The sequence below is a fragment of the Sarcophilus harrisii genome, chromosome 3 (genome assembly GCF_902635505.1).
Source record: "Sarcophilus harrisii chromosome 3, mSarHar1.11, whole genome shotgun sequence".
In the NCBI taxonomy this organism is placed as follows: domain Eukaryota; kingdom Metazoa; phylum Chordata; class Mammalia; order Dasyuromorphia; family Dasyuridae; genus Sarcophilus; species Sarcophilus harrisii.
The window spans coordinates 159698796-159713140 of record NC_045428.1 but is presented as its reverse complement, the minus strand read 5'-3'; the positions used below and the strand labels follow the sequence as shown (position 1 = coordinate 159713140).

The 14345-nt window shown below is 33.1% G+C and overlaps 1 protein-coding gene across 1 annotated transcript in view; it reads right to left on the bottom strand.

Annotated features, from left to right (window-relative positions):
- The window catches only part of MYO16 (myosin XVI), a 713480-nt gene extending 706507 nt beyond the window's left edge, over nucleotides 1–6973 (bottom strand). Inside the window, exon 1 of the mRNA XM_031958702.1 lies at nucleotides 6232–6973. Within this exon, the coding sequence (XP_031814562.1) occupies nucleotides 6232–6259 (28 nt within the window). The 5' untranslated portion in view covers nucleotides 6260–6973. The remainder of the gene's footprint in view (nucleotides 1–6231) is intronic.
- Between the last annotated feature and the right edge of the window lie 7372 nt (nucleotides 6974–14345).

The window sequence follows — 14345 nt, the reverse complement described above, 5'->3', positions numbered from 1 at the left end:
CTTGATCTGATTTTCTTGTGCAGCAAGATAACTGTATTAATATGTGTATATATATATATATATATATATGTATATATATATATATATTGGATTTAACATGTATTTCAACATATTTAATATGTATTAGACTATCTGTCAGCTAGGGGAGAGGGTGAGTGGGAAGGGGGGGTGGAATTTGGAACAAAAGGTTTTGCAAGGATCAATGTCTGAAAAATTACCCATGCATATGCTTTGTAAATAAAAAGATTTACTAAATAAATAAAAAATAAAAGTTTGAAATGGGCAAGTAGAAGCTAATGACTCTATGGGACATCAAGAATCCATTGAAAAAATTCAAAAGAATGAAAAAAATAGAAGAAAATGTAAAATACCTCACTGGAAAAACAACTGGGGGCAGTTAGGTGGTGCAGTGGATAGAGCACCATCCCTGAAGTCAGGAGGACCTGAGTTCAAATCTGACCTCAGACACTTAACATTTAACACTTCCTAGCTATGTGACCCTGGGCAAATCACTTAATCTGAATTGCCTCAGCAAAAAATAAAAAAGATAAATTTAAAAAAGGGGGGGGTGGAACAACAGACTCAGAAAGTACATCCAGAAGAGTCAGTTTCAGAATCATTGAATTATGGGAATGCCATAATCAAAAGGAGGACCTAGACAACAACTTTCAACTAATTATCAAGGAAAATTGCCTTGATATCCTGGAATCAGATGGTAAAATTGGCATTGAAAGAATCCATCAATCAACTCAGGGTAGAGATCCCCAAATTCCCAAATAAAAGCTCCAAGAAATATTATATCCAAATTTCAAAACTATGAAAACAATTCAAATATCAGGGAGGCACAATTAGGATATAGAAGCTCAATATGAAAGAAACAAAAGTCATGGAACAATTCTGGAAGGCAAAGGAGCTAGAACTACAAACAAGAATCATCTATCCAATGAACTTAAGCATAGTACTTCAAGGAGAAAAAAAAAAATAGTCATTCAATAAACTAGAAGGATTTGACATTTTCTTAATGAGAAGACCAGAGCTGAACAGAAAATATTATCTGCAGTATCAAGAAAGCCCCCCCAAAAAAAAAGAAAAAGAAAAAGAAAGAAAGAAAGAAAGAAAGAAAGAAAAAAAGAAAGAAAAAAAGAAAGAAAAAGGGTTGGGGGAAACATAAGGAAACCAATGGAGCTAAATTGTTTATACCCCTACATGGTAAGATAATATCTACAATTCTTTTTTTTTCTTATCTTTACTTTTTTATTACAGTTTTTTTTAATTTTGAAAACATATGCATAGATAATTTTCAATATTTATTCTTGCAAAACTTTGTGTTCTAAATTTTTTTCCCTCCCTTCTCCCCATCCCCTCTCCTAGATGGCAAATAATTCAATATATATTAAACATGTGCAATTCTTCTAGGTATATTTCCACAAATACCTTGCTGCACCAGAAAAACCAGATTAAAAAGGAAAAAAAAAATGAAAAAGAAAACAAAATGCAAGCAGACAGCAACAAAAAGATTAAAAATATTATATTGTGATCCACATTCAGACTTCTCTCTGGGTACAGATGAATCGCTTAATCACAAGGCTATTGGAACTGGCCTGAATCATCTCATTGTTGAAAAAAGTCATGTGCCTCAGAATGGTTCATCACATAATTTTACTTTTGTCATGTCTCCTTGTTCTACTCACTTCCCTTAGCATGAGTTCATGTAATTCTCTCAAAGCCTCTCTGAAATCATCTTACTGATCATTTCAGAACAATAATATTCATTAACATTCATGTTATTTCATAATTATTGTCATTCTCCAACTGATGGGCATCCACTCAGTTTCCATTTTCTTGCCACTACAAAAAGAGCTGCCACAAATCTTTTTACCCACATGAGTCTCTTTCCCTCCTTTATGATCTCTTTGGGATACAGGCCCAGTAAAGACATTGCTGAATGAAAGGATACACACAGTTTGATAGCCCTTTGGGCATAGTTCCAAATTGTTTGCAGAATGGTTGAATCAGTTCATAACTCCACCAATAATGTATAAGTATCCCAGGTTTCCCATATATCTTCCATTTGTTACTATATTTTCCTATCATCTTAGCCAATCTGAGAGGTATGTAGTAGTACCTCCGAGTTGTCTTAATCTGCATTTCTCTGATCAATAGTGATTTATAGCACCTTTTCATATGACTAGAGATGGTTTCAATTTCTTCATCTGAAAATTGTCTGTTCATATCCTTTGACTGTTTATCAATTGGACAATGGCTTGTATTCTTTAAAAAAATTGGATTCAGTTCTCTATATATTTTAGAAATGAGGCCTTCATCAGAACTTTTGAATTTTTTATATTGTATTGTATTGTACTGATGTAAAATTTTCCCCAGTTTTTCCCCAGTTTTTGCTTCTAATCTTGTCTGCATGAGTCTGTTTGTACAAAAACTTTTAAACTTAATATAACCAGAACTACCCATTTGGCATTCCATAATGTACTCCATTTCTTCTTTGGTCACAAATTCCTTATTTCTCCACAGATCAGAGATGTGGATTATCCTTTGTTCTTCTAATCTGCTTATTATATCACTTTTTATGTCTAAATCATGAACCCATTTCTGCTTTATTTTGATATATGGTGTTAGAGGTGGGTCAATGCCTTGTTTCTGCCATACTAATTTCCAATTTTCCCAGCAATTTTTCTCACATAGTGAGTTCTTATCACAGAAGCTGGGATCTTTGGATTTATCAAACACTAGATTACTATAGTCATTAACTATTGGGTGTTATGAACCTAATTTATTCCACTGGATTTCTGAAATCTTAAAAACTCTAAAACTGATAGTATAGCTAGAAAGAATATACATAGATAGAGGCTACCAGTATGAGATGAATTTGAGGGAATGATGTAAAAAAAAAATTAAGAGAAGAAAAAAAGAATACACTGGCTATAAAAGGGAGAGGAAGAATGTGATAAATTACTTACCCTGTAAAGAGCCAGGAAAAGCCTATTACAGTGGAGGGAAAGATGGGAGGGTGGGAAATGAGTATAGCTTGAATCTTACTCCCATCAGTATTGGACCAAAGAGGGAACAATATGCAAAATTACTTGAATATAGAAATTTATGTTACCCAACAGGAAAGTAGGAGTATAGGAGATTAAGAAAAATCTTAACATGTAATTGAGGAAAAAATAAAATGCTATTAAAATAACAAAAAGGTACACCCACAGATATATACAACACACATGTATTTAATGGAATAAAATATATAATTTTACAATTGCAAACCCAAATGTAAATTAAATCCCCCTCTTGCAAAAAAAGTATAGAGTAACAGAGACAAAACAAAATAATTTGCTACATATGAGAAGCACATTTAAAAAGATATCTATGTAGAGAGTGAAAATGTAAGTGGTGGAACAAAATTTATTGTTATTTAAATGAATTCAAAAAAGCAGGAATTTTAAACATGACATCAGATAAGCCAACAATAAAATTATTAAAATTAAGAAAAATGTGCCAGGAAATGCCATTGTTCTTATGGCTACCATAGCAAAATAAATGACGACTAACTCTTAAAATGAAAATTAGGCAAATTATAATAAGACACTGATAGTAAAGTGACCTGTCTAGAGTAAACATAGTCAGTACTTAGTTGAGACAAAATTTGAACTTGGAGCTTTATGACTATAAATTCAGTCCTCCATATATGACTAATACTATCTCTATTATGAGTTTATATATATAGACACAAACATGTATAAATGTATATACATATACATATTCATATTATATATGTGTAGAATGATAAATAATATTTATATTATCTTATTTGGTGCAACTATGAAATATATAATACCATTATCATTAATCCTATTTTCCCCCAAAGGAAGAAAGTGAAGCTCATTGGGATGACTATCCAATAGGTTTGATACAAACCTAATGTATCAGTTTCAGAATTTGAACCCATGTTTCCTAAGCATATATCCAACTTCCTGCCCACTATGCTTCAGAGCTTTTCCATTCCTATACATACTAGTTCTCAAAGTCCTTTTAGATCATATTCAAGTCTTCAAATAAAGTCAACTGGAATGTTTCAGTCCATTGTGATCTTTCTACTGAAATTTTAGAGAACTTCTCTGTGACACATAATTTTGTACCTGACAGTATAACTCCTAAAGTCATCATGTAGTTGTGTCTTCTGCATTAGTCTTATCTTTCTGAAAATTGTGTATTGTAAATTTCATGATGGCAGAATACATGCCTTATAATTCTCATATCCCTCATAGCATTTAAGAAAGAACTAGAAACTGCCGAAACTCAAAATATGCTTGGTAATTAATCTGAATTAAAACCAATTTTATTGGTTCTTAGCTACCTTTTTGATCTATTCCAAATCACATTAAATTTAAGTTCCATCTTTTATCATAGAAGCCTCCATAAAGGTATGTGTAGACACATGCACATTACATACAAACACACAATACTGTTTTTTTTACTCAGCATAACTGTCCCTTTTCATTTTCTAAGCCTCTACACTCAACTGCAAAACAATTCATGAAACAAATAATTTATTTTGGTGAAAAGCCCTTCAGTGTTATATTTGAGGACCAAACTGCTTGTTGAGAAATCCCAATATAGCAGCATTTAATCATCTACTGCTCATATTGAATCTCTCACTGTTCTTGTCCTCTAGCAGGAAGAATGCTCAATCCTGCTTAGCTAGTACCTTGTTGAGGTGGGGAGGGGGAAGGGTGGACACTAGGCTGCGGAAGGTTGCAGCTAGAAGAATTGACTTTGCAAACTCACAGATAGGAAAGAAATAGAGTTCCGATAGTGGAATAACACATTTAGATCAGTGCCAGTAGCAACAGCAGTAGTTTCTACATCAGAGAATTCATCCTAAATTGAAAAAGGGGGAAACTATTCAGTGATAATCTCAAGCTTTTTCATAGTACCTTGGCAGTAAAGGTTACAATGTTAAGAACTCATGTCCAAATTGACAGATGAATCTACTAGTGGATTTTATTAGAGTTGAAAATTTAAGTGCATTTATCAGAGCTGCAAATGTGAAATGTCAAAGAGTCTCTCTTCACATGGCTATGCCTACTAGTTAGCTCATTAAAATTAATAGAGGTTAAAGTGCATACCTGCATGTGCTAGAGCAGACAGGAGGAAACCAAACATTTCCTCTGTAGACACAGCAATATATATATATATATATATATATATATATATATATATATATATATTCAATTCTATTCACTTCACAATTAAAGATTCACCTGGAATATCCTTTATTTAATAATATGCTGGGGTTTTTTTAATGGTCATGATATTAGCCCTTAAAGAACCTTATGCTCATGGTGACCAAAAGGAAAACACTTTCAACAATATATCAGTGGTCCTGGAAGACTATGACATAAATATAATAGAAGTTTTTAGAAGTACTATACGAGAAAAATATGTATGTATGTATGGCAAGCCATTTCCTATTACCAAGAGAGTGCAAAAACCATGAAAATTGTGTTCTATCATGTCTTTCTCTTTACTATTATTTCTTTGTAAAAGGTTTAAGATGCATCAATTTTGTGGTTTCTAAAACAGTTTTAAATGTTACCATTTCATAAAACAGTGAATAGCATTTCAGAAAAGCCTGTGAAAACCCTTTCCTTCCCTTCCCCCCATCATGAATCAATCTGCAGAATTTGGCAGATACCACTTTGAGATTTGTTTCTTTCTTTCTTTTTTACACTTCAGCAAGAATGGTGCAAGGGTAAAAGTTGAGATTCAAGGAGAAGCATAAAGATCAAACTTGGAAGTCTAGGCAGTGTAGTAATCTAATGTATCACCCCAAACCGCCAGGCAATCAAACTTGAAAAGTATGCAATACTAAGATGACCTTCACACTGATTAATGAATGCTGCTCCCTCTTGTCTGGTAGTATTTATAACTCATAACCATCCCTGTATAATCTTTTTCTGCCCACAGTGGTAATTGTTTTTTCTTTTTTGACAGGAGGAAAAGTTTTAAAGAGTTAACCCAGCATTTAAATCAATTTATAATTATTCTGTTGCTTGGGAGAAAGACTAAAGAATGCCTATATCTCTATACCTTTATCCCCAAGTAATAAATCCTTTTCATTCATCTGAATTTTTCAATCCAAGGCACCTTCCTCGATTTCACAATTTGCATAAAATCAAATAAAATGGAAGGAAGCAAAATACCAAGGTTACTTACAGCACTTGATAAAATGATAGTGAGACATGTTTCCATTTCAGACAGTAGTCTTGCTACATGTTCCAGCATTCTCTTCTGCTACAATAGTCGTCCCCACAAACTGCATAATTTAGAGCCCTTCCTCAGGTAACCAGTTTACCTCAGGATGCATTATTGAACGGAGCTCCTATTCCATGATCTTGCAAAAAATGTATAAAAAGAAAGAAAGAAAGAAAGAAAGAAAAAAGCTTCAAACTCATTCTCATGCAGCAGCTGGAGTTAGATAAACCTCTCTATGTGTCTTGAACCACGGCTGCTGCACGTGCTATTGTAGCATCGCTGATTGACAGAGCTCCTAATCCCACATCCCCAGGAATAGTAAGATTTAATTGGTGTGCACTCGCAGCCACATTGTTCCAGCGTTGAGGTGTGCTGCTGCACTGCGGCGCCCACCGTCCTGCCGGTTAATGGCTTTTCAATAGCTTCCAAATGGCAGCAAACTAAGCTTGATGAGTGGGCTGAAGCGAAGTCACAAGAAGAAGGGATCTTAAAGCTTGTTTCTGCAGATTGTGAGCCAAATGTGACCAGATTCTTCGCTGGTGGTAAAAGCTGGGTATTTTTAGTTGCCACCAGTTGCTGTGTGAATAGGAAACTGATAGCAGGCGCTCAAAATAACAACCTTTTAGCATCAGAGATCGTTGCATTTGTCTGGTATAGTAAAGGAATTAAGCAGTAGCTCCCAGTCATCTGCACACTCCCGGGTCCCCATACAGAATCAAAAATGGGGGGGGGGGGGAGAGATACATATTAAGTTTGCATATTCCAAATGATTATTGACTTGCTGTCCGCACAGAAATGCACTGCATTTAAGAATATATCTGTGGAATTTTTCTAACAGGATTTGAATTCAGAAGGAAGGAACAGTAAGATTTATATAAATTCAATCTAAAATTAAAAATAATGTGCAGCCATAGTGTAAGAGCTATATTAACTACAAAAATATGGCACAGAATCTATTTGATTTACATATGTAAATTGGAATCTAGCAAATTCATTTTCTTTCTGCTGTTCATAGAAAACAAGTTGCTATGTTCTAAAAAATCATGCTTTGGATTGTAAGGGCATTGGAAAGGCAAACCTGCAGAGGATGTTAAGCAATGACAGCACCACAGTAGAAATTCAGGTCCTGCATTTCCTTACTAAGCAAAGAAAGCAGGGATTTGCTGCAGATTCCACAGAAAAACCCAGAAAGGAATGAATATCTCATGAAGAGTTCTGTAACCACATAACAAGTTGATACAACCTAGACTTATTAAAACAGAACTGAAGGACAAAACTACTGCTCTTCATTTGATTAAAGGATGGCTCTCTTAACTATTGACCTGAATAAGCACCCTTAGCAAGTGAATGTGCTGATTAGTCACTTGCCAAGTGACTGTTGTACACATTTAGGATTCTTCCAACATACATTTTCTTCCATTCATGTAGAAAAAAAAATCTTTGTTATATTGGGTTTTTTTCAGTCTCATTTGATTCTTCATGATTCCATTAGGGATTTTCTTGAAAGAAATACTGAAGTAGTTTGCCATTTCCTTCTCCAGCTCATTTTGCAGATGAAGAAACTGAAGGAAACAGGATTAAGTGACTTATCTAGGGTCACATAGCTAGTAAATGTCTGAGATCAGATTTGAACTCATGAAGAGGAGTCTTCCTGACTCCAGATCCTGCACTGGATCCACTGAGTCACCCGCTGCCCCCCAAAAGAAATCTAGTCAATACTAATAATTATTCATTTATAGGTCAATCATTTATTATCTATTATCTCTGAAGCACTCTATTAAATATTGTTAGAGATACAGAGTTAAATAAATCTATACTATTTAAAGAACTTCATAATTGGTCTCCCTGCACTTTTTCATTCATACTCCAATCAATCCACGCAGATGCCTAAGTGATTTTTCTAAAGCATCCAGTCTGACCACATCACCCCATTAGTACCAATAGCTCCTATTATCTCTAGGAACAAACATTAATTCTCTTTGACATTTAAGCCCCCCATAACTTAACGTCAACATATTTTCCATTCTTATTATTTCTAGTCTTTTTCACACACTCCAAGGAAGACAAAGTAATCTCCTTGCTATTCCTTAAATATAGAATCCTATCTCCATATACATGTCTTTGTTCTCTCTGTCTCCCAAATCTAGAATTCACTTACCCACTGCTATCTCTTAGAATCCCGAGAATCCAACAAAATTCAGCTCAAATGCTATCTTCTAAAGTTATTTGTACTTTGAATCCCCGGGCAGATTAAGGATATTTTCCATAGTACCAGTCTTACCACTTGTGTAAAGGTAAAGTGTTAAATATTTGACTACAAGTTGAATGTGACCTAGATAAGATTAAAATGTAAGAAGGAAATAGTAAAAAATAAATAAATAATACAATAAAACATAGATGTTGCTAAAGTGTGGGTTTTTTTAAGTTAACATGAAGTCATTAAGGATCCTTATGCATGACATAATGACCCCTGTTTTTATTTGAGTTTGATACCAGTGATATAAAGCATACCAGAACTAAATTTACAGATTCTGGTTTCCAATTTTGCCCTTAATAAGTTATGTGACCCTGTGTAAGTCTCTTCATATATTTGGTCCTCAATTTAATTTTTCTATACATTAGAAATAATATTTATAGTGCCTTCTTCTCAGAGTTGTGAATAAAACAGGTTATTATTAAAAAGGTGTGTGATGCTATAAAGGGCTGGCTTTAGAACTATGAAAAGATACTTTCCAGATCTATCTTTTTTGTCTATTACTTGTGTAATAATGGGAAAGTCACTTAATCTCTCAATGTCCCAATTAATTCTCTAAGATAAAAAGTGACAAGTCAGTTATCATTCAATATTTGTGTAGGAATTTACATTGCTGGTGTTATTTTCATTGGTAATATCACAGATATAAACAAAAATAAATAAAAATCAATATTTTAAAATGCAATAAAAATGGAGCTATCTTATAGCTTATACTTATCTATACTATTAAATTAAGAATACCTTTTATATGCAATGTCTTTCTTGATTATTTTGTATATCTTCCATGTTACCAAGTCCATTTCCTTATTCATGGCTGACACTTGTTAATTATCCATTTTTAATTGTCTGATTATTAAATGAGTAAAGTAGCTAGGAATAATGGATGGAGTACTAGACCTGTAATCAGGAAGACTCATCTTCATGAGTTCCAGTCTATCTTCATACACTTAATAGTAAGTAAGCATGTAAGTCACTTTACCTTATCTACCTTAGTTCTTCATTTGTAAAATGAGTTGGTAAAGGAGATTACAAACCACTCCCATATCTTTACCAAGAATACTCCAAAATGGATGCATAGAAAGTTGGACATAATTTAAATAACTGAACAACAACAAAAATTGGATAAATGAATTAGTAGTTGCTGTCCTACACATGATATATACTCAGTGTTTAATGATATCTATGCTTTTCTGTGAAGTGATGAGTGTTTTCATTTGTTTGTTTGAGAAGACAATTTAAGACTATGCAAATGATAGTACAGGTGATTCTCTAAAGTATTTTTTTGTTGTTGTTGTTTTCACCATGTTTGGGTACCTGAAGAATTTAAAGATATTCTTTGTATTATGAGGCTGAGCATGAGCTCTATAGTATAACAACACTTAATCCAAATAGAGCAATCTAACCAGTAAAATGATAAAGGATACAGGAACTTTTAGGGATTTGAGGAAATGGGTTTGCAGCAAGAGGAAAACAAAGGAAAGAGGGACAGGGGAGCTGAATGGTAGAGGTGCAGGTAGCCAAAAAAGCGGAAAATAATTCAGTTGGGGTAACTGAAATCAGAAGATAAAACAACAAAACACTGGGTGATAAGCCATGTAAGTAGAGGTACTAGACACATGATGAATTAACAGTTCTCCCTGCATCATATGCTCTAATACAGTCTAGGTCAGATGGAACAGAAAGTCTTGAGTATTTGGCTTTACCAATGGACTAGTCTTCCTTGGAGGTATGAGAGGGAAGAGGTCATTTGCTATAAGCACTAAAAATCGCTAATTAATTGTTTAATTTATTTCTTCTTTGTTATCCTGTTTTCATTAAATATCTCTTTTTTGCCATAATTTAATATGTTTCATTCTCCTTTGTAGCAGGGTTACAATGATGTAGTAAATGAGTCAAAGAGAAAATTTTAAGAAGCTCTTGTTCCTTTGTCTCCCTTCTACTTGTGAGCCTTCTGAAAGCAAAAGTTTGGCCAAGGTCTACTTAAGATTGGCCAGATGAAATAAATGAATTAATATATCTTAGACTTTTGGCCTGTAAAAATGTTTCTAATTTGATATTTATGCCCAGAAAATATAAATTTCATAATCTTCCTCACCTTTGCCACAATTGATTAGTCTGTAGTGGATTTCCAGTCTGTTACCCACTTATGAAATGAGAACAATAGTGATATAGGAATGAATACAATTTCTTAGAAAATTCCATTCTCCTGACAAGCTCTCCACCCTGTGCCCTAGCATTATAGGAATTTGTTTGGCTTTCTGAACAGAGATAATCCTACATTATCAACATCTGAGATTTAATACTTGAAGCACAATCTATGATCTTGATGAATGGATGATGAAGGAAGAAACAAAAATGAAAAAAGAATATTTGGAGATATGAAAAATTAAAGTAATTATACCCTCCTTTCCCAGAATACTAAATCTCAAAATCAAGACCGAAATCCCTGACTTTAAATGAAATAATTTCTTTACCTGGTTAGACAACTAATTAATGCAAATATTGTATTAAATCACATGATCTTTGCAATAATCTATTGTTCTCATGTTTATGGCCTGAATGTGTTATAGACAAAACTATTCCAGGAGCAATTTGAATAATCAAGACACCACATTTTCTCCTTTACAAACTAGGCAGATGCTCACTGTTCACACTATTTCTCTTAACAACACTTAACTTTTTTTTTTCCTTTTAGAATAAGCATCATAATGAAGCATTTTATAATATAAAGCTAAATCATTTTCCTACCCAACAAAAGATAATGAAAAGCTAATCTGCTGAAAGAAAAAGTCATTTTTTTTTTTTTTTTTTTTTTTGCTGAGGCAATTGGGGTTAAGTGACTTGCCCAAGGTCACACAGCTTAGGAAGTGTTAAGTGTCTAGGACCAGATTTGAACTCCTGGTCCTCTTGACTTCAGGGCTGGTGCTCTATCCACTATACCACCTAGCTACTCCCTAAAAGTCAATTGTAAATGGTATTTTATAATTACAAAACCACTATAGAAATATTTTCTTCTCCTCCTATCCTTCAAACAGACCTTTAAAAATGAAATTTTTAACAGAGCCTCCATGTTAACAACAAATGTAAAGGAAAGAAAAGTACAACTAGGTTGAGAAGCAGTCAGGAACTTTTAAGTGCTTCATCCATTCTTGGTTTAGGGGAAAATAAGGTATTTTAGCTAGCTTTGTATTGTCTTCAGTGCTAGAGTATGACTATCAAAATACTTAATATTTTGGGATATTCACAATGTAGTATGTAGGAAAGTTGAGAAGAGAATGGATAAGTAAAGCTGTAGGATAATGTAGCTCCTTTAGTGTTGTTATGTGTTCCTTTCCTGGAGTATAGATTTCAAGGCCAATAAGGAGCTCATGAAATACATGTATATTTCTCTGAGGATCTCATATTTTCCACATATGACCCATCTTCTTGATTAGAGCCAGAACACAGACCTACAGGGGGATATTAATGATGAAAGTATGTCCTGTAAACAGTAGCTAGAGGCATTTTTACTGGATCTCCATTATAGTCATATAATGAAAAGATTATTATTCATAATTCTTAAACCTGTTTATACACAAGTGAACAAGAGGTGCAATATTCATGGCATTTTGCCCAGTTTATTCAATGATGTTTCATGGTTTAAAATGAAATTGCTCACCATCTTGAATAATCCCAAGTGTCTCACTGCTTCAACAAGCCATCATTTTAACAGTCATTTTTCTTCAGTGATATTGTAAAATTATATCATTTGAAACATTAAACTGATCTTAGAACAAACAAAATTTCAGTAAACTGAAGAGTAATAGAAAGTTGCATAATGAATATTGTCTTTGACATATTGTCAGAATTGACTTGTACACAAAAGGTAGCATAAAAGAAATTATCAAAGAAATTATATATATATATATATATATATATATATATAAAAGAAGAAATTAGTAATGAAGTGATAGCACAACTTAGAAGTGAACTAGACAGTAAATGTACTAGTATTCATGAAATGTTAAGCAACTCAGGAGAGCTGCTTCATGGTAGGAAGAACCTATATGAACAAATTATAGAAAGGAATAGACAATAAAAAGATGTAATCGCATGGAAAACTACATCATGGAAAATAAAAAAGAGTTCTTATCAATGAGATAATGCAGCTATTAAAATATCAAGATATTTAATGACTGAATAGAAAACATTTTCCTTAAGTCTGTAGTCATCTCCAATTACAGAATATTAGTATGCCTTAAAAATTAACCTTTGATTCCAAAATGAAATTATTGGCTTAGATAACTAATCAGAAAAATAAATATAGGGAAAGAGTCAAGATGGTAAAAAAAAAAAAAAAAAAAAGACAACAATCTGGCCAAATTTTCTTAACATCCCCCTTCAAATGACTTTAAAATAATGTAGCAAATCAAATTCTGAGGCAGCAGAAGTAACAAAAAATTGAGGGTGAGACATTTGATCAACCTAAAACAACTCAGGAGGCTAGCAGGATAGATTTGTGTCACAAAAGTAAGGAGCCAATCTGAAGTACATACAACAGCAATACTACCCATAAACCTTGAAGGCAGCAGCTTTGGAAATAATCAGCTGAGAGATTCTAAGCACATTGGACAGCTAGTCACAAAATGATTACAGGGACTCTTTGCAGACATTGGATGCAGGGACTGGTATTATTTATAAATTTTATGTCCACACAGTTCTGGGTCACAGGTCACAAGAGAGAAAGGAACTTAGAGTTCCATGTTCCAGAGAAGTGATAGAGTTGGAATCAGAGAAAGTTAGGGTTATGTTAGGGTTAGAGTCAGAATTGGAGGGCATGCTTACAACTATGGGGGAATAGGAGCATTTCTTGGATAAAGACAAACATAACAGTTTAAAAATATATATAAGCAAAGTCTCAAATAAAATGCTAATTTAACCTAAGTTCAACAAGAATTCCTAGAAGCGATAGAATTAGAAGTGTTAGAAGATGTAAAATGCATATCTATACTAAATTAACATTGGTCTTTCTTTGAAAATAATGCTTACTATTAACATGATAGCATTAGGATTCCAATGAACACTACTTGTGTACAATGGTTTCAAAGAGGTATCGTTGTATATATTTATACACACAAGGCTTACACAACTCCTAACACAGTGGGTACTGACTAAATACATTATTTATTTATTCATTCATTAATTCACTGATGTTTCATTTCATCTTACACAACTTAGGAAATTAATATTGAACAAAAATTATGTTTGCTCAATTTTCAGCATAGATGAAAGAGAAAAGAGAGGAAGATATAGAAAGCAATTTAATTTTATAAGAGGAAATTATGGCTACAGAAATATTTAGAGTTTCTTTAGAGATCAAATTCATGGGTACATAGGAATATTAACAGACATAATCTATTTAGATTTGTAAGATTTCAAGAGATTCATTATTTAATTGCATCAGGTTTTTCCTTAAATCTAGTGAATCACTATATATATACTATATCTAAATTTATGTTTCATTTATATTATGTCTATATTTATACTATATTTATCATTAAACTAAATACAGTGATGAGACAACCCCACCAACTAATGATCAAAATCCCTGCATGTCTAGGTTAACTATATTTATGAGTTCCTATGGACATTCCTCCCAAGTTTTCTGCCCCACTAATAAATAAATAAATAAATATAAATATGTGTGTGTGTGTGTGTGTGTGTGTGTGTGTGTGTGTGTAAAATAATTTGGTGGTCAAACCTCTGGTGATAAACCTTTTTAAACTTAGTTAAGTTTGTTGCCAGATAACAGAAACCTAGTACATTCTTGAGATTTTGCTTA